Source organism: Pseudonaja textilis, chromosome 1 (assembly GCF_049901715.1).
Source record: "Pseudonaja textilis isolate UNSWEBS1 chromosome 1, rPseTex1.2, whole genome shotgun sequence".
Lineage (NCBI taxonomy): Eukaryota > Metazoa > Chordata > Lepidosauria > Squamata > Elapidae > Pseudonaja > Pseudonaja textilis.
The window spans coordinates 211,355,670-211,378,550 of NC_141990.1; the positions used below are offsets into that span (position 1 = coordinate 211,355,670).

General features: G+C 37.8%; 1 protein-coding gene across 2 annotated transcripts in view; it reads left to right on the forward strand.

Moving 5' to 3' along the window:
• The first annotated feature begins 7,863 nt into the window (after positions 1-7,863).
• ESYT3 (extended synaptotagmin 3) overlaps positions 7,864-22,881 on the forward strand; it is a 45,567-nt gene continuing 30,549 nt past the window's right edge. For both annotated transcript variants that reach the window (XR_015740809.1, XM_087920368.1), the window contains exons 1-4: positions 7,864-8,426; positions 20,032-20,073; positions 21,350-21,484; positions 22,585-22,661. Coding sequence is in view for 1 of the 2 variants with exons in the window: in XM_087920368.1 (XP_087776494.1) it covers positions 8,067-8,426; positions 20,032-20,073; positions 21,350-21,484; positions 22,585-22,661 (614 nt within the window). In the remaining variant the exon portion in view is untranslated. The remainder of the gene's footprint in view (positions 8,427-20,031; positions 20,074-21,349; positions 21,485-22,584; positions 22,662-22,881) is intronic.

Below are 22,881 nucleotides of genomic sequence, written 5' to 3' on the forward strand. Positions count from 1 at the left end.
GGATTTGGGGTTTTCATGAGCTGTAAGCCATCATCATCTCAATTATGACACATCATGGCTTGAACTATCTTGCTTTGCATGTAATTAGTCTATCTCATATATTAGGTTCACCTTTTAAGTTGCATTACTGAAATAAATGAACTTTTGCACGATATTCTAATTTTTCAAGTTTCACCTGTATACCCACACATGCGTATATTATTCTTTCATTTACAGGCTGTCCAGCTTACATCCACAATTGATCCGAAAATTTCTGAGACATTTATTAAGTGAGTTTCAGCCCCTTTTACATCATTTCTTGCCATCGTTGTTAAGTGAATCACTGCAGTTGATAGGTTAGTAACACAATTGTTAAGTGAATCTGACTTCCCCATTGATTTTGCTTGTCAAAAAGTTGCAAAAGGGATCACATGACCCTGGAATATTGTAACGGTCATAAATATGAACCAGTTGCCAAGCATCTGAATTTTGATTATGGGCAGGGGTGGGATTCTAACAGTTCGTACCTATTCACTAGAACCAGTTGTTAACATTCTAAGCAGTTTGGAGAACCGGTTGTTAGAAGAAATTACTGGCCTAATCCTATAAGGAAGGCGGGAAGGAAACATTCTGGTGTTGCTTACAGAAACTGCCTCTCCATTAACCCTTATTACATTCTTGGCAGGAGTAGACTTCCTGTCTTAGGAACCTCTCTGGAGTTTTTTTCCCCTCCTTTGCTCGTACTTTGCTTGTGTGGAGCGATCATTCAAAGTTACAATGGCACTGAAAAAACTGACTTATGACCATTTTTCACTCTTATGACTGTTGCAGCATCCCCACAGTCATGAGAGGCCAGGCGAGGAGATGTGTGCTTCGATGTGAGTGATATTGAGTTGGCCACACCCAGCCAGTCACATGACCACCTAACTATGCCCACCAACTAAGCCACGCACACAGAACCAGTTGTTAAAAAATTTGAATCCCACCCCTGATTATGGGGATGCTACAAAGGTGTGAAAAATGGTTTATGGGTCACTTTTTTCAATGCTGTTGTAACTTTGAACAGTCACTCAATGAACTGTAAGTCAAGGACTGCCTGTACTGGAAACAATATTTATCTAGCAGTTGAATCCAGCATATAAGAATAACCTTGCTTGATGAGGCCAAGGTGCATCTTGGCCGGCATTTTATTATTATTTTTGTTTTCACTGTGACTATGGGCATGCTTTGGGTTGCCGTCAAATAGGAAATGATATTTTCTGCTCTCCTACCTCTGCTCCCTTTGGAAGACATGGAGTCTTCAGGAGATGAAGAATCCTGTCCTCCAGAAGTACAGTGACACACAAACTGTTGGACTTTCTCCCAATCAGACAGCAGTAATAGAAAGAGCCAAAAAAGCAAGTTAAGAGCTCTCTTCTTATCCAAGTAGACTGCCAGTTTGAAAATGCCTTTATAAGAGTCAATCTAAATAACCAAAGCCATTCCATTTTTTCAGGGATCATTCTTATTTCTATTTTTTTTCTTTTTCTGTTACCTCCTTCTAGGGTGCTTCCTGTTAATATAAGCTACCACACCTGGAATCTTTTATTTGTGAAATGGGAGTATAAATTATTTAAATGTTAACAAAATAATCCGGTGAACAACCAAAAGGTTGGTTGGTGGGCTTTAAGGCCAAAAGCTTTTCAGATGACCTTGTGAAGTATGACTCTCATGTGGTTGCTTTTAAAAGCGATTAGAAATGTTCAGCTCATGCACAAAAGGGAAATAAAGGACTGTGATGCCATTTTTAAGATACCAACCTTAACTAATAAAGTTGCTAGTCCTCTTCAAAGCAAAATTCAGAGTATTTGGACCTTTGAAATCCTCTATGGCTTAGGATCAATATGTTATCTAGCCCAACCTATTGTGCACCATGGACTGGTTTAGTGGAGAGAGGTTTTTCCACGGACCAGCGGGGGCATGGTTTTGCGTGCTGCTGTATTCGGGGGATGGGACTTCGCTTGTTTGTGTGGACCAGTTCCTGAGATGACGTGGACCAGTGCTGGGCCACGGACAAGGGGTTGGGTACCCCTGATCTAGTATAATTGCTCTTGTAATCTACCGGCTGTTAAGATCTATTAAGAAATAAAGAGGATAATAACTATAGACTGAGATTTTTTTTTTCTAGCGGAGGGGAGAAGTATCCCATTTTCAAAAGCCGTTCTGTCAGCGATGCTTACCCAGCATTGATTTTACTATTTTTCTACTGGCATTTAACAATTTTTAAAAAATGTTTTCCAAATTGGGATTTGCAGGCTCCATTTGAGCAAGGATTTTAAATCTACTTTGAGTTTTCTCATACCACCATCTTTTATTGTTCTACGCAGTTGTTACCAAATAAGTCTTTGTTTTTAACCCATTGAACATTCAAGCATTATTTGTTCCTGCATCATTCTTCAGTATTAGAGTGTTGACTTATTCAACTTGGTTCATATTAAAATAGTTGTTATATTGGGTGGGCACATCCTATTTGTATAACTATTTTTTCTAAAAATGGATATTTAAAAACTGAATTAAGAAGTGAATAAGGTTAAGAAATCCTAATTTGTATAAATAATAGCTGGTGCAATCATAATTCTAATAGTAAACTCTTATGTAAGCCACTAAACTAGCAACTAAATTGGTAATAAATCAGAACAGGCAGAAAAAAAATATTTGTTCACAAGTGGATAATTGCATTATGGAATTTGCTGTTACCAAGGCCAGCAATATATTGATGATTTTAAAACATAATCACGCACATTTATTGTTTATGAAGTGTTTATAATCTGCAAGGATTCCTGCTGGTTAACAATAACAGATGGTATGCATAAAAATTAAAATGTTCACAGCAAAAGTGTATTTAATTAAAAACCTTAAAATAAGCCATGTAGCGACAATAACATTCTAACAGCACAGACAGCATCATGTTACTTTCCAAATACTATCCAGATGATCTCAGTTTTCAACAGCTTACAGTGAGCAAGATGGGCAAATCTGATTTTTAACAAGCAGCCCTTCCAATCCAGGTGCCACTATAAACAAAAATTAGCTTCTCTGAAGCTCATCCTCCTTCACCTTATAAAAGCGAGGAGCCTCTTGTGCTTTCTGCTGGAATCACAAATCAGACCAGTTGATTCCAGTAGAAAACTTCCTTATATCAGCCTTCAATTGTCCATCCAGCACCATAATCCAATCCAGAACTATGCCCAAATCCTAGACTTGATTCTTCTGGTGTTATGCCTTTCCTGCAAGAACTACACTGTGGCTGATGCAGAACCTCAGTGAACAATCCACTTCTCTTGAGTTCAGCAGTAGTCTGTTTCATACCACCTAAATCTCAACAGCCTCCGAGCATGGGTAGAAGACAGTGGTAGGATTCAAAAATATTTACTACAATTTGTGTGGGAGTAGCATGGTGGGCATGGCTTGGTGGTGGCAGAGGAAGGATACTGTAAAATCTCCATTTCCCACTAACCTGCTTTCCAGCTCCATTCTCCTGTGCAGGGCAACAAAAGAAGACCCAGCCAATCAGCTTGGATTTGGGAGTCAAAGAATAGATGGGGGCAGGGCCAGTCAAAGGTGGTATTTGCCAGTCCTCTGAACTATTCAAAATTTCTGCTACCGGTTCTCCAGAACTGGTCAGAACCTGCTGAATACCACCTCTGGTAGAAGATTATAACAGTATCTTCAACCTCATCTAAAGTGGCATATGGAAAACATAACTGAATGCACTAAGAATTGGTTGGCTGATTAAGAAGTACATGTGCTAAAACAAGAGATGAAATTGGAAATGAACCGATAATGAACAAATGTGAATGGAATACCAACATGTGTGACCAATGCAAGACCATTTAAGGTGGTTTGGTCATACAGAGAGGACTGTACTACAAAAACAAAGACATGAAGAGTGAAAGGGTTGAAAGCAACACTGCATCCTGGGGGGTGGGGTGCAAAAATGATACACAAGATGGAGGTTACCTGTTGCAAGTAACTTCTTGTCCCTTTTGCATATGCACCAATATTGTACACATATACAAAAGAGGTGAACTTTAATTAAATGCATGACTGCCACCTTGCTTGAATTGACTCTCTCTGCAGATGACGATAGTGGAGTGGAAGGGAAAGACTGGGAAAGTCAAGGGTGAATGGAGTTGATGATAGCTTTACAAGGGTGAAAAGCAAGAGGGTTTAAGAGCAAAAGGCAGTACATAGAATGGTATAAGAATTAGTCTTTCCTGTTTCTTTTTTTTCCCCTGGATTCTAAATAACTATCTACCACAAAAGGGGAAAGTATGATAGGTATGTATATACTGTATATATGCTAGCTCTTTTTAGAAAGGCATAAACACAAGTTAATCCAAAAGCCACTTGCCCTATAGCATCATTAAAATATGGAAATGTTCCTAGTTATTATATGCATGGAATGATCTACCACAATAAAATGCAGATATTCCAGTTTTGTCAGTTTGCTGAACTGGTTGAGTAAATAATTCAAGTGTACCTTTTCTTTTATGCTATCTAGCACACATTTATTGCTGCAGAAATAGTAAATAAGAAGTAGCGCCCACAATTTAACTTCTAATATTTGAAATATATTTTAGGTTAATGCACCCTATAGTCTATGAGCTGACTACATAAAATAATGACTGTTAGTCTATCTTTCCTTGCATTTTTTCACCTAAGCACCAGATGGCATTAGGAGCAAAGTAATAAAATATATAAGTTTTTTTTTAACCTAGCATATTGTTCCAAATAAAAGTTCTCCAATTCCTCCCCGCATAAAGGAGCCAACAGCCATATTATTGTAAAATTCTATAGAATAACATAGAAATCTATAAAAGGTAGTTCTCTTGCAATGTAGTTATCGTCTTTCCTCTGTAGAATTCAATCTACAGTTGTATGTTAAAGCAAAAATGAAATTAATTCTCTAAATCCATATCAAGTCTGAATTATCAACAAAAATATTTATCACTACTCCATTATTTGTAGATTTGGCTAATCTACAAAAACTAAAGAAGGTGAAATCTAGTTCCTTCCTGAATGGAACACTTTCAGAAAATCCTGGGCAGAACCTTAGACTCGAAACCCAAAGAAATAAAATAATAATAATCCCAGAACAAAACTATGACAAGTCACATTCATATTTTGGCCAAAAATATTACATACATGTGTCCATGGGGTCACAAAATTGAACTTTATGTTAAGGGAATCTTTACCTGATCATCAAACTTCTAAAAACAATTGAAGAAATATACTCCTCTTTGCTCTTTTTCACTCCTCTGTGGTTCATAATATTACAGCTGTATTTGTATGATACACTGAACCACAACCAGCCACCCACATTAGCCTAATAAATAATACAAGCCTAGTTTGTATGATTATACTATGGTTCAGTGTGTCATAGAAATCAAGAAAATTAGGATGAAAAAATTTAAGTGAAATTAATGTTTATTAAGATTATAATCCAAAAACATCAGATTCTTCCTGGAAAGTAAATGGGGTTGTACCCCATTAGTACTTGGAACAGAAGACTTTGTCAAAAAGTTCCCAGGGTTTAAGACAGATTGAGGGCCATAAAACATTCCATAGATAGGTTCATAAGATCAACAAGAATTAAATTTAGCTTGAAGGAGATTTTACCTTTGTTGTATTTAACTAGTAACTACCTTTACTTTCACTTGAACTATGTGAAGATTTTGCTGTGCAAAAAAGAAAAAGTGACCCAAGGTCATTAAGAGCGTTTCATCATTTACTTAAATCTTGTACCTGAGTTTCAAGGCAGCATACTAAGCTACAACCAAACCAATCGTGTTTTGGCTTAGTGTTTTGTGTAAATATGTTACATGTTGTTGCAGGAATTTATAATGCATGCATATAGTCAATAATAAAACGATCTTAGAATGTTGTGGCTGCAGGCTTGGGAATGATCCAGGAAGAGGAGAACCTACCTAGAAAGATCTGGAAGGCTTAAAGGCTCAATAGTTGGGAAAGGCCCATTAAATTATAATGAAATTTAGAATATCTCGCATAGAATGATGGAAAAATAGTTTAGTCAAATGAATGATAAATGATTGATAATACATAAGCACATGTTAGATTGATAAGGTGAGAATTTATACAACTTGTGAGTAATGACAAAAAAAGGATAGCACAAAAGATTGTAACCAACTGACACACTGTATGTATATAATTGAAAGATGGTTTTATGATTTTATGTCTTGTTTGTATGTTGTAAAAAATAAAACCTTTATATATATAAAAAATAAAATAGTTGGGAAAGGCCCTTTGGAATAACTACAGGCAGAAGTTATGCTGTCCTCCAGAAAATGTGGCTTAGGGGTAATTTTGTGTCCCACAGAAAATGTTCCACATATTTGCTGATCCAGGACAAGACTTGGTGGAAAGGCAACTTGGAGGTTCATGGATATTTTGAAGTGAGGTAAACTACTATTCCGATATAAGAGAATATTTTCATCGCAGGTTTGAACTGTGGAGTCCTTGGTACTCTCTGAACTTGGTTGCTTGCTTGTAGATGTTTTACTACCCAACTATATAAAATCTTCAATGCACTGGAGTAGTCCCACGTGAGATAGGCAGCAAATACATTTAACAAACAAGATAAGAAAAATCTGTAAACAACCAACCCCAGAAAGCACCAAGGACTCCACTAAACTGCTGTAACAGCTCCAGGTTATTAACAGGCTTCATAGCACCATCAGGAAGCACAATGGAGTTGTGAAAACAGCCTGGTCTGCCTTTGCAAACTTATCTAGTTCCCCAAAGTGCTTTTTCTGGTTTTTCTTTGAAGACAGTTTGCTTCTCCTCCAAGAAGCTCCTTCATCTCTGAAACAGTAACTGTGAAAGGAACCTTGGAGTCCTCATAGACAATCACTTAAACATGAGGCAGCAGTGTGCGGCGGCAGCCAAAAAAGCTAATGTAATCCTTGGTTGCATAAAAAGAAATATTGAATCAAAAGCGTGTGAAGTATTAAGTACTGTTTTGTAAAGCCTTAGTAAGGCCACACCTGGAATACTGCATTCAGTTTTGGTCACCATATTACACACACACAAAAAGAAAGATGTTTAGAAAAAGTGCAAAGAGCAACTAAGATGATTAAAGGCCTGGAGACAAATATATATTAAGACCGGTTGCAGGATTTGGGTTTGGCTAGTTTAGAGAAAAGAAGGACTGGAGGGACATGATAGTATTTGAAAGGCTGCCACAAAGACAGGGAGGTCAGTTTAATTTCCAAAGCACCAGAGGGCAGGACAAGAAACAATGGATGGAAACTAATGAAGGAGCGAAGCAACCTGGAATTAAGGAGTGAGAACAATTAAGCAGTCTAACAGCTTGCCCTCAGAAGTTATGGGTGCTTCATCACTGGAGGTTTTAAGAAGAGACTGGACAGTCATTCGTCTGAAGTGGTATAGGGCAGGGGTCTCCAACCCTGGCAACTTTAAGGCTTGTGGACTCCAACTCCCAGAGTTCCTCAGCCAGCAAAGCTGGCTGAGGAACTCTGGGAGTTGGAGTCCACAAGCCTTAAAGTTGCCAAGGTTGGAGACCCCTGGTATAGGGTCTCCTTCTTGAGCAGGCGGCTGGACTAGAAGACCTCAAAGGTCCCACCAGCTCTATTCTGATTGGTTGATTGAGCCTGAACGACGGAGAAACTCTATAGCGCCAAACCTAGCGCGGCTTTTCTTTTCCGCTTTTGCGCGAGGCCCGCTAGGGGGCAGCCAAGAGCAACTACCCGACATCTTCTCCCACCTGCCTGGCCTGGCCGCTGGGAGAAGGAGGAGGCGGGGCCGAAAATCAGCGGCACACCTGAGCGAGACTTCGCTTTGCTTTCCCGGGGCGTCGCTGAGGGAGGAGGAGGAGGAGGAGGAGGAGAGTCAATGGGCGGCAATGAGAGTCAACGGGCAGCAACAGCAGCAACACCGCGGATGCTTTTTGACGAGCGCTCGGAGCGCCCCGGGCTGCCTGAGGGAGCTGCGCTGAGGTGCTGAGCACCTGCCCGCCCGCCCGCCGCGGCGTCGTTCTTCGTGGTTTCGTTCGGGCTCCACCTGCCATGCAGCCGGCGGCTGCGACTGCGGCCCCGGGGCAGTCGGACTCTGCTGCCCCGAGCGCCGCTCCGATGGAGCCGAACGAAGAAGCCCAATTGTCGCGGTGGGAAGCGAAGCCTCTGCCTCCGTTGCTCCACGAGCTGAGTTCCTTCGCGGGCCGGGCGGTGCTGTGCCTTGCGCCGGTCTACCTGGCCGGCTACCTGGGGCTCAGCACCATCTGGGTGCTGATCGGCTTGTTCTTCTGGATGTGGTGGAGAAAGAACCGGCGACAGAAGCAATCCCGGCTCTTGGCAGCCTTCGGGCTGGTTGAGGATGAGAAGCAAGCCATCAGCCAAGGAATCGCCCTCCAGCAGCTCCCGGCCTGGGTGAGTAGCGCAAAACAGACTTTTTCTTTCTTTCTTTCTTTCTTTCTTTCTTTCTTTCTTTCTTTCTTTCTTTCTTTCTTTCTTTCTTTCCCTCCTTCCTTCCTTTCTTTCTTTCCTTCCCTCCTTCCCTTCCTTCCTTCCTTCCTTCCTTTCCTTCCCTCCTTCCTTCCCTCCTTCCTTCCTTTCTTTCTTTATTCCTTCCTTCCTTTCTTTCCCTCCTTCCTTCCTTCCTTTCTTTCCTCCTTCCTTCCTTCCTTCCTTCTTTCTTTCTTTCTTCCTTCCTTCCTTTCTTTCCCTTCCTTCCTTCCTTCCTCCCTTCCTTTCTTTATTTCCTTCCCTTCTTCCCTTCCTTCCTTTCTTTTCTTTCTTTCTTTCTTTCTTTCTTTCTTTCCCTCCTTCCCTTCCTTCCTTCCTTTCTTTCTTTCCTTCCTCCTTCCCTTTCTTCCTTCCTTTCTTTCTTTTTCCCCTCCTTCCTTCCTTCCTTTCTTTCTTTCCTTCCCTTCCTTCCTTCCTTCCTTCCTTCCTTCCTTTCTTTCTTTCTTTCTTTCTCTCTCTCTCACTCTCTTTCTTTCTTTCTTTCTTTCTTTCTTTCTTTCTTTCTTTCTTTCCCTCTCTCTCTTTCTCTCTCTCTCTCTCTCTCTCACTCACTCACTCTCTTTCTTTCTTTCTTTCTTTCTTTCTTTCTTTCTTTCTTTCTTTCTTTCTTTCCTCTCTCTCTCTTCTCTCTCTCTCTCTCTCTCTCACTCACTCACTCTCTTTCTTTCTTTCTTTCTTTCTTTCTTTCTTTCTTTCTTTCTTTCTTTCTTTCTTTCCCTCTCTCTCTTTCTCTCTCTCTCTCTCTCTCCTCCCTCCCTCCCCCAAGGAACAACCTGGGAACAGACAAGCTTGCTCTTCTGGAGCCTGTTCTGCAAATGAGCCCCTGGACCTGGTATCTCCAGTCCAGAGGCTTTAGTTTTGCTCCCTCTCTGTTCTGTGGTACCTGGTATTAAATTGTATAAAGTAGGGAAAATTTACCTCTTCCCACTAAGTAGCCCATGTGCCACCCGAGCTGGGAGACTGGCAGTGCAATGGTTCTTGTCCACCATTATTGTTTTTTTAGGAGGAAGGGGGAAGCTTGCCATTCTCCACTGCTGGTTTAGAATTCAGGGGGACACCCGACAAACTAACATGAATCAAAACTCTGGTTTAAGTATGCTACTTGCTTACTGATCCTACTCATCAGAAGTAAGTTAACAGAGTTGGAAGAGACCTTGGAGGTCTTCTCATCCAAGCCCCCCGGTCAAGCAGGAGACCCTTATACTATTTTAGACAAAAGACTACCCAATCTCTTCTTAAAAACCTCTAATGTTACAGCACCCACAACCTCTGAAGGCAGGTTGTTCCACTGATTAATTGTTCTAACTGTCAGGAAGTTTCTCCTTAGTTCTAAGCCCTTTGATTGGTTTCCATCTGTTACTTCTCATCCTGCCCTGGGGTGCCTTGGAGAATAGGTTAACTGGCTCTTCTCTGTCATAGCAGGTTGCCTACTTTTAATAGGATTCAGAGTAAAACATGGAGAATGTGTTGCAGGACATTGATCGAAACCCAATGTAGAACACTGAATATTCAAGAGCATCCATTGAAGGCTGTCTTCTAGGGGGGTAGCTCCATGAGAATTCCTTTGGGGCCACGGATCTGGAATGGGAAAGGCACAGTTTTACAAATCTTTCCCCTATAAAACCAAACAGATATCCAGCATTCAGTGCTTATTGTTGCAAGCCTTTAACTGTGATTTGTGACTTTTATTCTGTTCATTCTGTTTTGTAGTTAAAATAGTTGGTGCAAGTTTTACAGTCCATTTCTGTCATTTTTTTAAGGACTCGTTTTCAAAATGCTTTTATATTCTTTTTCCAAGCACAGAATCATCTACCAACAAAAACAACATCACTTCCCCAGAGTGAGATAGATAGAACACCTTTTATTTTACTGCCAGTAGCAAATCTGGGGAGATTTTTCTAGCCTTGGAGTTGCATTGCCTTTGAGGATTTCTTCCAGTTCTGTTGAAACTCAACTTCCTCCCTGAAATGTTGGCTCTGACAGCAAATTGTTATTCACTGTGGAAGACAAGGACTTGCAGTGGCATTGCTAGGATTATGGGGAACTTGGGTCCCTGCAGGTACTCATGGGTGCTTTTTCTCTCTATGCCCCATCTCCAATAAATATTAACATCTTTCTCGCTTTCCTTAATATTTACAAGTGTTGATCGTGATATCTCATTAAGATGTGGGTGAATGAGAGAATAGAATATGTGATGTTGAGTAACTTCAATTATTTTCTGGCCTAGAAAACCAGCAATGAAGTATTCTTTAACTTAATCCCGACTCCTGGTGATTTCTTGGAAGCATCAGTTCAGTTAACAATAGTATGGAAGTGGCTTGCCGCTACTTTCTTCAGTATGCTTTTCTATTTCCCAGTCTTGCTCACAATTCAGCCTTTGCTGGAGGTCTCTTATCTAAGTATAAAGCAAGCTCACCCTGTTTAATTTCCAGGCGCAGACAAAGCCAGTCAGATGTTGCTACCTGATAAAACCAGAATATAGTCAACAAAAAGCTTAGGCCTCCTAAACTGCTTCCAACCGTAATGGCACCCTGGGAGAGGCAGAAGTCTTAAATTCTAGGCTAGGGCATTCCCAGAAGCTCATCTCCTCAGCCCTCCAGTGAACTCACCCCCTTTGTGCTTCAGTGAGAAGACCTCAGGGAGTGCTACCATCTGGTGAGATAGAAAGTGAGGTCGAGGCTTCCAGAAGGCGTCCCATGGGGGCCTTCATTTGCCAGACAAAGACATTTGATGGGTTGAAGTTTCCCCATAGCTGATTGCAACTACACATTTGTCTTTAAACTGCATAAAGTAAATTATTGGAACAGAAAATCTGTTGATAGATATGTTTTGAGGAAACAGAAGCTGTGATACATAGATGCAAAATTAGTTGATGTAGAACGCATTCCAAATGGTTCAAGGACTATCGTATATAAGAAACTCAACTAAGCGGTTTGGTTTTTAACGCTGAACTTTACTAAATGCATATTTAATATGTTTTAAAATTAAGATAACTGGTTGATTACTTGTAAAGCCACCCTCTGCCAGTAGTTTCTGTTTCACAGAGTTTTAACAAGGACTACAAACCGAGAACACCCATCAGAGCCATATGTTGTGGTGGTTAAAATCCCGTACTAGGACTGCAGGGATTCAACTTCAAGTCCACTTTCAGCTGAGAAAACTCATTGAGTAGCTTTGGACCAATCCATATCCCCCAGCCTAGTTCACACAGTCCTAATGAGGATACATTAAGAGTCTTGTGCCATGGATGTTGCTTTGAGCCTGCAGTAGAAAGTCATATATCTATATACAGGTAATCCTTGACTTAGCAACAGTTTGTTTAGTGACCGTTCAGAATTACAGCGGTACTGAAAAAGTGACTTATGACAGTTTTTCATACTTACGGCCATTACAGCATCCCCATGGTCACATGATCAAAATCCAGACTTTTGGCAATTGACTCAAATTGATGATGGTTGCATTGTCTTGGGGTCATGTGATTACCTTTGTGTCCTTCTGACAAGCAAAGTCAATGGGGGAGCCAGTTTTGCTTAACAACCATGTTACTAACTTAACAACTGCAATGATTCACTTAACAACTATGGCAAGAAAGCTTGTAAAGTGAGGCCAAACTCACTTAACTGTCTCGCTTCCTAACATTGTGAGCAAAATTGTGATCATAAGTCAAGGACTATCTGTACACCAAATAAATGAATAGATTCCATAGTTCAGCTGATCAAAGGCTCCGTAGAAAAGTATTTCATACTCCTTAAATGTCAGCAGAAATGTTACAAATTTCTTGCGAGTATTTTGCTCTGCTTCATAACAAAAGGGTGGATGCAGAATTGGGTAAAATAAGAACATACTTAGAAAATTGTCTCTAGTTCATTCAATCATGGATTGTTGAGTAAACCAAGTTTGATTACACCCATTCAATACGCTAAGCAAAGCCAAAGAAATCATATTATGAAATCATATTAAGAAATCATATAGCTTAGTGCAGTGTATAAACCCAGGGTGCCTTTGCACTGGTAACTTTTGACTGCCTGCTGAAACAGCTGCATAGTTATTGGGCTAACATCTTATTTACAAATATCACATTATTGCAGTACAGGATTTACTAAAGTGGTCAGTTTGGATGTGCAAATTGAATGAGGTTTTTGAAGACCTCCTGAAACCTATCACAGGTCCCTATGGCTTTGAAAAGTTTTGAGTGTCAGATTTAACTCATATAGACCATACGTACAGAGCGTTCCTTTAGCTCTTTGAACCCAGAGCTGTTCCATGAAGAAATAAGGCTTCCAAAGGAATTCTTTCTAGAGGTATTACAGAGCAGATTATGAAGGACTGTGCTGTAAAAACCCGACAAATCTATTAAATGGTTATGGGTTGATATGTTTTTGGGTGGCCAGCTAATTGGGAATCTTTTTTTTCAAAGCAGTCTCAATTTCTTTCAAAAACAGAAACAGGATAAGAGTAATAATAAGCAAATATTAGTTGGATCCAGTATTGGGATTCAAATTTTTTTACTACCAGTTCTGTGGGCATGGCTTGGTAGACACGGTGTGGCTTGATGGGCATGGCAGGGGAGGATACTGCAAAATCCCCATTCCCTCTGCACTTCCCTAACCTACTTTCCAGCTCCGTTCTCCTGTGCAGGGCAACAAAAGAACCACTGATCAGCTGGGACTCAGGAGGCAGAGAATAGATGGGGACAGGGCCAGTCAGAGGTGGTATTCGCCGGTTTTCCGAACTATTCAAAATTTCCACTACCGGTTCTCCAGAACTGGTCAGAACCTGCTGAATACCACCTCTGGTTGGATCCTGAGTTTACCTAAATCTCAAGCATGGGCACATGGTAATTTTGGCACTTAGACTTTGTAAATCCTAACTGATCCAAATACTTCACCTCTTAGAAAACAGCCTATCCAATTACTAATGTATTTCAAACGTCCTTTTTTCCTGCCAGCTTAATGTGAAAGGTTAAGTACAGCTTTCCTTCTCCTTCTGTATGAAAGCTATGTAGTAAAGAGGAAAATATGGCCAATTATGAACTGTTGAATTCGTTATTATGAGAATGTAATACTTTCAGAACAAAATGCCTCAGCCTGACCTCTCTCAATTACACAGAGACAATACAATAGCCGTTACACCATTAGTGTGAATTTTAGTGTAGGGTAAATAAAGAACAATTGTTTCAGTGAGTTCCATTTAGAGCTGGACTTGCCAACAACTAATGAACTTTTCACCTAGTATTTTAAACGATTTTGATGTTTACAATACCTACAATAGAGGGACCCTTTTCCTTGGAATAAAAAGCAACAGAATTTGACAAGTCACATTGGTTCACTGGAACGATCAAAAAAACACCTAGTTTTTTTAATGTGTTTTATTTTTTTTACTATACCATCAGTATTTGCTTGTGTTATGAACTAAGATCATGAGTGGCATAGTCCAATTCTGTCTGGGTAGGCTTCATCCTGCTAGTCCATCTGTAGTAGAGACATACAAAGCTATGGGTGAGATCAAGATCAAGCCTACATTTGTATTGATTCATATGAGGTATTATAACAAACACTCTTTAAAAGTGCCTTAGGGGGTCATTTTTTTTCTGTTGCTCTGCTCCTCTGTTACACGTGAGAAACACTGAGGCTGAGTAAGAAATACCAGGAGTACAATAAATCAGACATGGCTCATCATTTTGTTTACTTTGCATTTTTGTTTTGCTTTACGCAGCAATCTTATGTGAATCACTTTACCATTAGGGGCTGGTTTGTTTCCTACCTGCTTAATCTAGTTTACCTGATGAGATGGAAGTGTACTTAATAGAGAGCGCACGTGGTTACTCATAAGTGACTTTTGCTGGGTTGAGTATATCTTCTTCTATGCAAGTAAACCACAGCTTGTCTTTCCCTCCAAAATGATTGTTGACAGTGAGAGTGGGACTCTGATCTTTTTATTATTATTATTATAAAAATACCTTATTAAACAACTTTATACAAATACAATAAAACCAAACATTCCGCTTATCGCAACGTGAGCAGGACAGTGTTCGCTCAATCTGATATCTCTCAAATTATGTAGAATAATCATTCCCACTTATTACATTAATACATAACACAAAGTATCATCGAATTATATATTACAAACATAGTTGCATGTTGCTAGTTTCTGTCATACCTTTTTATTTGACTTTGTTTTGTTCCTTTCATGTCTACCTTCCAACCAACTGTACCAAAAATTCCAGATCTCATAGTACTCTGACCCTCTTTGTTTTTAAGTTCCATTGACAACCTGTCCATTTTGCACATTCCAAAGTTTTCTTTATAATTATGAAATTGAGGGGGAGTATTTTTGCATTTCCAATTTTGGGCAAAGGCAAGCCTTGCTGCTGTTAATATATGGAGTATAATATATAGTAATTTTTTTATTACTTTTTTGTTTTAAAATTCCTAATAAAAATATTCAACTTTAACTTTTGTAATTTCTTCTAGCCAATTTCTAATTTTCCACCAATATTTTTTTTTTGCTTTTGGGCAGGTCCACCACATATAATAGTATGCTCATAGCCACATTTCCAACAGCTTGCCGAATTATTGGGAAACATTTTTGCAAGTCTCTCTGGCAGTAAGTGCCAGCAATAAAACATTTTATACTGTATAAATTCTCCTTATAAGTTGCTGATAGAGTTAATTGATAATTTATTTTCTTTAGGTTTTCCCAATCTTCCAAATTAATACTATATCCAAAGTTTTTGGCCCAGGTTATCATTGTTTCCTTCACAGTTTCTTCTTCCAATTTATATCTTAACAAATACTTGTACATTTTGGTAATCATTTTTCTCTCTGGTCCCTGTAAAATTTTGTCCAATCCTTTTTGGTCCAAATACATCCTGTACTGTTCTATGTCTTTTTTATATCTAGTTTGTATCTGTAAATACGGCCACCAATCTACTTGTATTCCTTGTGACACAAGCTCCTGCTTAGATTTTAATTTCCCTTGTTCATCTAATAGCTCACTATAGCTCACTGTCTTATTCAGATCTAAAACATTCGGATATACCATAGCTTCCATGGTTGATATCCAGATTGGGATCTTTGTATAATGGTTTCATTTTAGTTTTTCCCAAACCCCTAGTAATGTATCTCTAATTTGATGTCTTTGAAAGTATGAATGAAATTTATTTTTTCTTTCACACATGAACACATACCAGCCAATCTGCAGATCACGTCCTTCTAATATTAACACTCTTTTATTCTTTAGATTTACCCAATCTTTAATCCATGTTGTTATTGCGGTCTGATAATAGAGTTCTCAATCTGGAAGTCCAAACCCACCCTTGTCTTTACTATCCTGCAGGAGCTTTAATTTTATCTGGGCCTTTTTCCCTTGCCAAATAATTTTTTTTATTGTTTTGTTCAATTCTTCAAAAAAGGTTTTGCCTAATTTTATTGGAATTGTTTGAAAAAGGAATAATACCTTAGGTAGTATATTCATCTTAATAATAGCAATTCTCACTATCAATGAAATATGAAGTTTCCCCCAATTTTCCAAGTCCTTTTGTATTTGTTTTGGTAATTTCTCGTAATTATCTGTATTTATTGATGAACATTTAGCTATCAGCCACAGTCTGAGATATTTCAATTTTTTGGGTTATTTGAATCCCCAATTTCTTCTCCGATTCCTCCTTCAGTTTCACCATCATAGTCTTTGTTAATATCTTTATTTTTTCTTTATTTTTAGTCCCGCCACTCTGCCAAATTCTTCAATTTCCTGTAGCAATATATGTCCTGTTGGGTCTTCTATGATGAATGCTATGTCATCAGCAAATGCTTGCATTTTATACTCTTTTGTTCTAATTCTCAGATCTTTTATTTTTTGGTTATTTCTAATCTGTGTTAATAGTATCTCTGCTGCAATGATAAATAGTAGTGGCGATAGCGGGCACCCCATCTTACTCCTTTTGATATATTAAATTTCTCAGTTAGTTCAAATTGTCAAAGGCTTTTTGTGCATCCATAAACATTAACACCAAGTGCTTGTGTGGGTGTGCCTCATAATACTCTAATACATTCATTATCAGTCTGGTGTTATTTCTTAAATGTCTCTGTGGTATGAATCCATTTTGGTCAGGATGGATATATTCATGCAAAATTTTCTTAACCTTCTCCACAATTATTGTAACAAATATTTTGTAATCCACATTAAGTAATGAAATCGGTCTGCAGTTTTGTATCTGTTGGTCATTGGTATTCTCTTTTAAAATAAAGGTAATATAGGCTTCGGTCCATGAATTTGGGAGTTTTGTTATAATTTTACTCATAAACATTTTGAATACAGTGCATTGTCAGGGCATACCAATTACAAGCAAAAAAACCCCATAAAGGATACTACATTAAATATGAACACACATAAAGAAAGCAATACTAATAATAACATATAATAATAGTAATAATATCACCAAGTACTTTAAACTTTTTATATTATCTTATTTACAATTTTTAATAGTTATGATTATAATTATAAATTATCTCTATTTTTGATGCATGCATTCATTGTCTTTCTTCCTCTAATTTCTACCTCTTGTCTCTAACCATTCGTAAAATCTATTCCATATCAAATAATATTCTGTGTCTTCTTCATCTTTTATTTTCTGTCCATTTCAGCACAGTCTAAAATTTTCCGAATAGCTTCTTGCAATGATTCCATCCCATTAATGACCTTCCTTACTGAGTAACAGGAAACTGTGGCAGTAAAGATATTGACTTTTCTGCTTACATGTGTAATTTTCTCATGCTTCTATAACAGATCATGGGCAAGAGACTTCCAAGCTGATTAGGAGCTAACTGTCCATGCAGGCATTTCTATAAAGTAGAGTGATAATAAGAAATGCCATCATTTCTCTCACGTATCTCTAAAACAGGGTAATGAATTTAATTCCTGAATTCCACTATCTCTTGGACTATCCTTTCCCTCCTTTCAAAGGTCTTGTAATACCCACATCACATCTAACATCAGCTTTTGCTCAAATTGAGATTTTTTTTCTCCTTGTCTGAATTGTATTGTGTATGGTATTAATATTTATATATGGAGCCAAGCTTTTAAATGTTATATGCCTATCTTTGAGAATTGTGGTAAAGAAAAAAAAAGGAAGATACTTATTGTGACTGAGTATTCATGCACTCACCCATTTACACAGGAGAGTTTTTCCATCTACCATAACCATCCCTCCCTTGGCAAATCTTGTGCAATTTATGCTGCAGGATTTGCTAGTATATGATTATCATTTTTATTGAACCACGCTGAGAACTGATCTCAACCTGCCATTTATTTATTTTTTTCTCACAAAGCCGCTACCCATGTAGGCATATATTCCTTGGTTTTATTACCATATATCCTTACATTTATCTGATTTACTCACATAATATGCAGATAGTCCTTGATATACAGCCATAATAAAGCCACAATTTTGGCTGTAAGTAAGTTGTGATGATTGTCATTGGGTGACCATTTCTGATTTTATGATATATTTTTCCAGCAATTGTTAAATGAACACCACAGTCATTAGGTGAATGCTGTGGTCATTAATTGAATCCATTGTTCACTGTGGGCTAATTTTTCCAGGAACTGGATATAAATACTGGTTTCCAAGATAAACAAACAAACATCGTAAACCATAGACATGTTACTGCATAACCATAGATATGTTACATGGGATGCTGCAAATGGTTGTAAATGCAGGCCGAATACCAAGTGCCCAAAAACAGTCACGTGACCATGGGGGATGGACATTGCAACTTCGAAACCGGGTTGTAAATCCCATTCTTAGGATCCATTGTAACTTTGAACCATCTCTAAACAACCAAAGTCAAAGACTACCTGTACTAAATACTATATATACATCTGTGTGTCTGTGTACACACCGATACACGGGGAGGTTCATATTCATCATATTTTCAGGTTGAGCAAGTATATGCAAAGTGCAGGAAGAGTAACGAAGTCACCAAATGGACTCATAAATATTGACCTCTGTATTTTCATAATTTTGATTAATCGAGATTTTTCCGAAATGCTTTTTAGTAAGGCAGTTATCAGCCTTAGTTGTACCTGTGCAATACACAGCATTCCCTTTTAATGTTAAGGACACAAAGCAGGAAAATTTGTCAGTTTTGGGGTTAGTATGTGACAGGCACAGTCAAAGCCTAATTGATCCTGAGCATGCTCAGACTATTCTATGTTAACTAGGTTCTCTAATTTAGAGAGTACTTGTAAGCCAGCATACTATTATCATCATCCACTCAACTAAGAAGTACATGCCATGTAGGAATGTTATCATGTTTAGAAATATTTTTTTTATTTATAAAAGTTGATATTTTACCCTTTTTGTTTTTAAAGTTACATACGTTTGTTTAATAATGAGGTACGTGACCCTTAGAAAGCTGAAATAACAATTAGTTAATTGTAATATTTAATACAATTAACAGCAAAAATGTTACCCTCTAATCTTAATTTAGATCAGACTTCCAGTTAATTCTACAGTGGTTCTTTTTTTAAAAAAATGTATGGCCCTTTTAATTAAGATATTTGCTCACAGTCTTTAGGGAAAAGCAATTCCACTTACCAGCATTATCTTAAGATGTAAATACGAAATAGGCCTTTATTGTTGGTCATAATTTTAATAAGCTGAGGAGGTGAGCAAATTTTATCTGTAAAATAAATCTGGTTTACTATGAAGAGTTAGCATAAAGCTAACAAGGTGAAATAAATCGCTTTATTTCACATTAGTGTGAGTGACAAAAATTGAAGGTAAAGAAATCCCAGTATTTCAGTGATCTCCACCCTGAAATGTGTGAGAACTTGGATTGCATGTTAGGTATAATTGTGGGCTTCTGTAGATGCCTTTATTGTGATTCTTGAATAGTTGGTTGACCTACTCCAATTGACTATTCTCAGAAGAAGAAGCTGTCAGACAGAAAAACAAAAATAATGTTTTCAGAAGTATTGCTTAATTGACTTTTAACTGGAAGTACCACAAATTTCTTTCTCTTTCTTTCTTTCTTTCTTTCTTTCTTTCTTTCTTTCTTTCTTTCTTTCTTTCTTTCTTTCTTTCTTTCTTTCCTTCCTTCCTTCCTTCCTTCCTTCCTTCCTTCCTTCCTTCCTTCCTTCCTTCCTTTCCCTGTTTCTGGAGGCTATGGGCAACTAATAATCAAGTTCCCATAAAATAAAAAGCAGCCCCCTCAACATCAAGATAATAAACAGAAAAACAGACATTAGCTTGCTTGTACATAAAATGTTGCCCTCTACTACAAAACTATAGCTCTTTCTTTGAGTTGAATTAATCTTATCTTCCATATAAATCTGAAAATGAAATATATTTTGTGGGGACACTTTTGATATTGCTACAGAATCATGCTCTATATCAGACTTTATAATAGTCCTTCGTTAGTCCTGTCACTTTACTTGCATCTTGCATATTAATTCTCAGAGTCCAATCGGTTTTCACCTGTTTCTTCTTTGCCTTGCTTTCCAGGTGCACTTCCCAGATGTTGAACGGGTAGAATGGCTGAACAAGGTAAGGCGTTGGATATGAAAGGAGCTTTTATATGATTAACGTAAGGCTGAAATGTTTCTGCTTCAAAGTTTGCTTTGTAACTTGGCTGTTGAATCAACCGTGAATAAGCTTGTTTGCTCTAGTTAAGTGGCTGGGATAAGTTGGGTATCATTTGTATCATGCTCAGGGTTTGCCCTGAAGTTTGATCAAAATTCTCTTCCGCTGAAGGAAAAACACTGCCACATGCCTTTGCCGGGTTCTCTCCAAAATAAATTGTGTAGCAATCTTTGTTACCAAAACCAACTAGCTGTAGCATTTATGTTATAATGTATGCTCAGCACTGAAATCTCTTAGGCAGATCTTGATAAAACTGACAATTATCCTGTAATTGTTGCCGGCCCAAATCTACAATATCTTCAGTGTTAGTCAAACTGCAGTAAATTTCCAGGAAACTGGAAGAGTTGTCATTAGCACCAGACTTTGATCTTGTATGACATATAGGATGAAATGCCCTTATGTCCAAGTAGTAAGATTTGCATATTAGATTTGGAAGAAAAAATGAAATATTGAATAGAATAGAAAGAAAGAGAGAGATCATGCTTGGGGTGAAAATTATTCAGTACTTTGGGAAATCATGAGGAAATCTAATTCACAGCTTAAATTAAAGCAGTATTGTCAAATGTGTGTTTTGAAAATCATTTTTCTGAATCTTCTAATCTTGTCCCAACAATGTGAAATCTATTGGTTCTTTTTCTGGTGTTGGCCTTCATACACATCCAGTTCTTCCCAAGAATCTAGATTGTTGTGATATATCATTGTTAATATGTGTGGATCCAATCAGGTGGCTTTTGGGCCTTTTATAATTGACAGATGGAAATTTTGTAAATGTGCAGGTTTTCTAAGTGCTGTTCAATATTTTTTGGTATGGTACCAGTATGCCAATAATCACTGAGATCATCCCCATAATCATTCAGCTTTTATTTTCATATCTTGATACTTCGTGGTCTTCTCCAATTCTTTGTCTTCTATTCTACTATCCCCTGGTATTGCCACATCAATTATGCACTTTTTTCCCCCAGCTACTGTTAACTCTGGTGTGTAATATGCCACGACTATCAAATTGAATTCAGAAATTCCACAATATCTAATCTGCTCGTTTTCATCTAAAGAGTGTATGTTCTATCACTTTAGAAACATAAAGATACTTACAAAGTTGGCATTCTATCTTCAAAATAAAAGTGGTAAACAACGGTAATATACAAGTGGTGATTTTAGCCTTTTATTCTTTTATAACTAGATTGTTGAACAATTCTGGCCCTATTTTGGAGCAATTATGGAAAAGACATTTAAGGAAATCCTTGAACCCAAAATCAGAGGAAAGAATGTACATCTGAAAACATGTACATTTACTAAAATCCACCTTGGAGATAAGGTAAGGTGATGTTTGAAAATGACTGCCACATCCAGACGAGTTTTTCATGAGTGTATTTTCTGTGTGCATGTAGGCTTAAAATAGATCTGGATCTATTTATTAATTTCTGATTATATGCGATACAATGATTTCTGACATTCACTTTATTAATAATAGCTATAATAAAATGATCTTGTTCAAACCCATTCCTTAAGTTACTCAACTGAAAGATAGTTACTCAACTGAAAGTGTAGGTAGGGTAACAAAGAGTAGATGTTTGTGCAAAAGGATTGTGAATTTTTGTCCGTTTTATTCAAAGTAAGTATTTGTTCTGAGAATCTTTCAGATTGTACTTGATGGTCCACAAGATGCTAGTATAAAAAGATAGCAAAAAGATGCACCAACTTAAAAATCTAACTCCTAATAGAAGGCAGTCCTCTGAACTATTCTTATGATGTTTTCTCCCACCCTGTTCTGAATATGTAATTATTGTCAAATTGTCTGTATTTATAGTGGTTATCAGTGGTAAAAAAAAAAGCTCTTTCCAATCATTATTCACTTAGTACCTGATTTTATTAATATAAAAAACCAAAGATCCTTTGCTTTGTTGGGAATTTTAAAAATGCACACAATACTTTTGAAAGAAAATGCTTTGCATTATCAATTCAATTAATGTCTTAATTTTGTTCAGTAGTCTTAAATTGGAATCTGATTTTCTGTTTGCTTAGCAAGCTTTTAAATTTTGGATGCCTCCCTTCCTTTTGATTCAACAGCTAACATTTTTAGCTGGCCGAATTTTAAAATGCAAACTTAATGGCTGCAGTATAGCCTTCCCCCAAATGATGCCTCCCAGAAGTATTGGGGAACAATCCTTCAACTCCCTGGTGACTGAAAATGATATCAGGTTTAGTTGCAATACTTCTGAAGGGTAGCAGATTAGAAAATATTCTGTAATCTTTCTCTCCTGCCCGTTATTTTGTTTCTTTCTGCAGATTTTTTAAAATTATGATAGCTCAAGCTTGACGTATGGTTGTTATATTTGTGCTAAGATAAATGAGGCTTTCTTATTGATATATTTCTCATTGCTGTATCAATAATACTGCTGCATGCTTTGCTTTCAGTGCCCTAAAATTAAAGGAGTGAAAACCTATACCAAAGAAGTTGATCGAAGACAAGTAATCCTGGACTTGCAAATATGGTAGCATATAACTGCATTGTTTCCTATGGTTTATCATTGGGAAAGGGCACAATTGGCTTCACTAATAAGCAGTGAATAGTGAATTTTTCTGTGCACCTGGTTGCTAACAGTCATCGCTTTGCTTTTCCTAAAATGATGCTATAAAAATGTAATAGAGGCAACTAATGCATGACCTCATGCAGAGTATATGAACCTGCAAAGGTACATTTATCATGACATG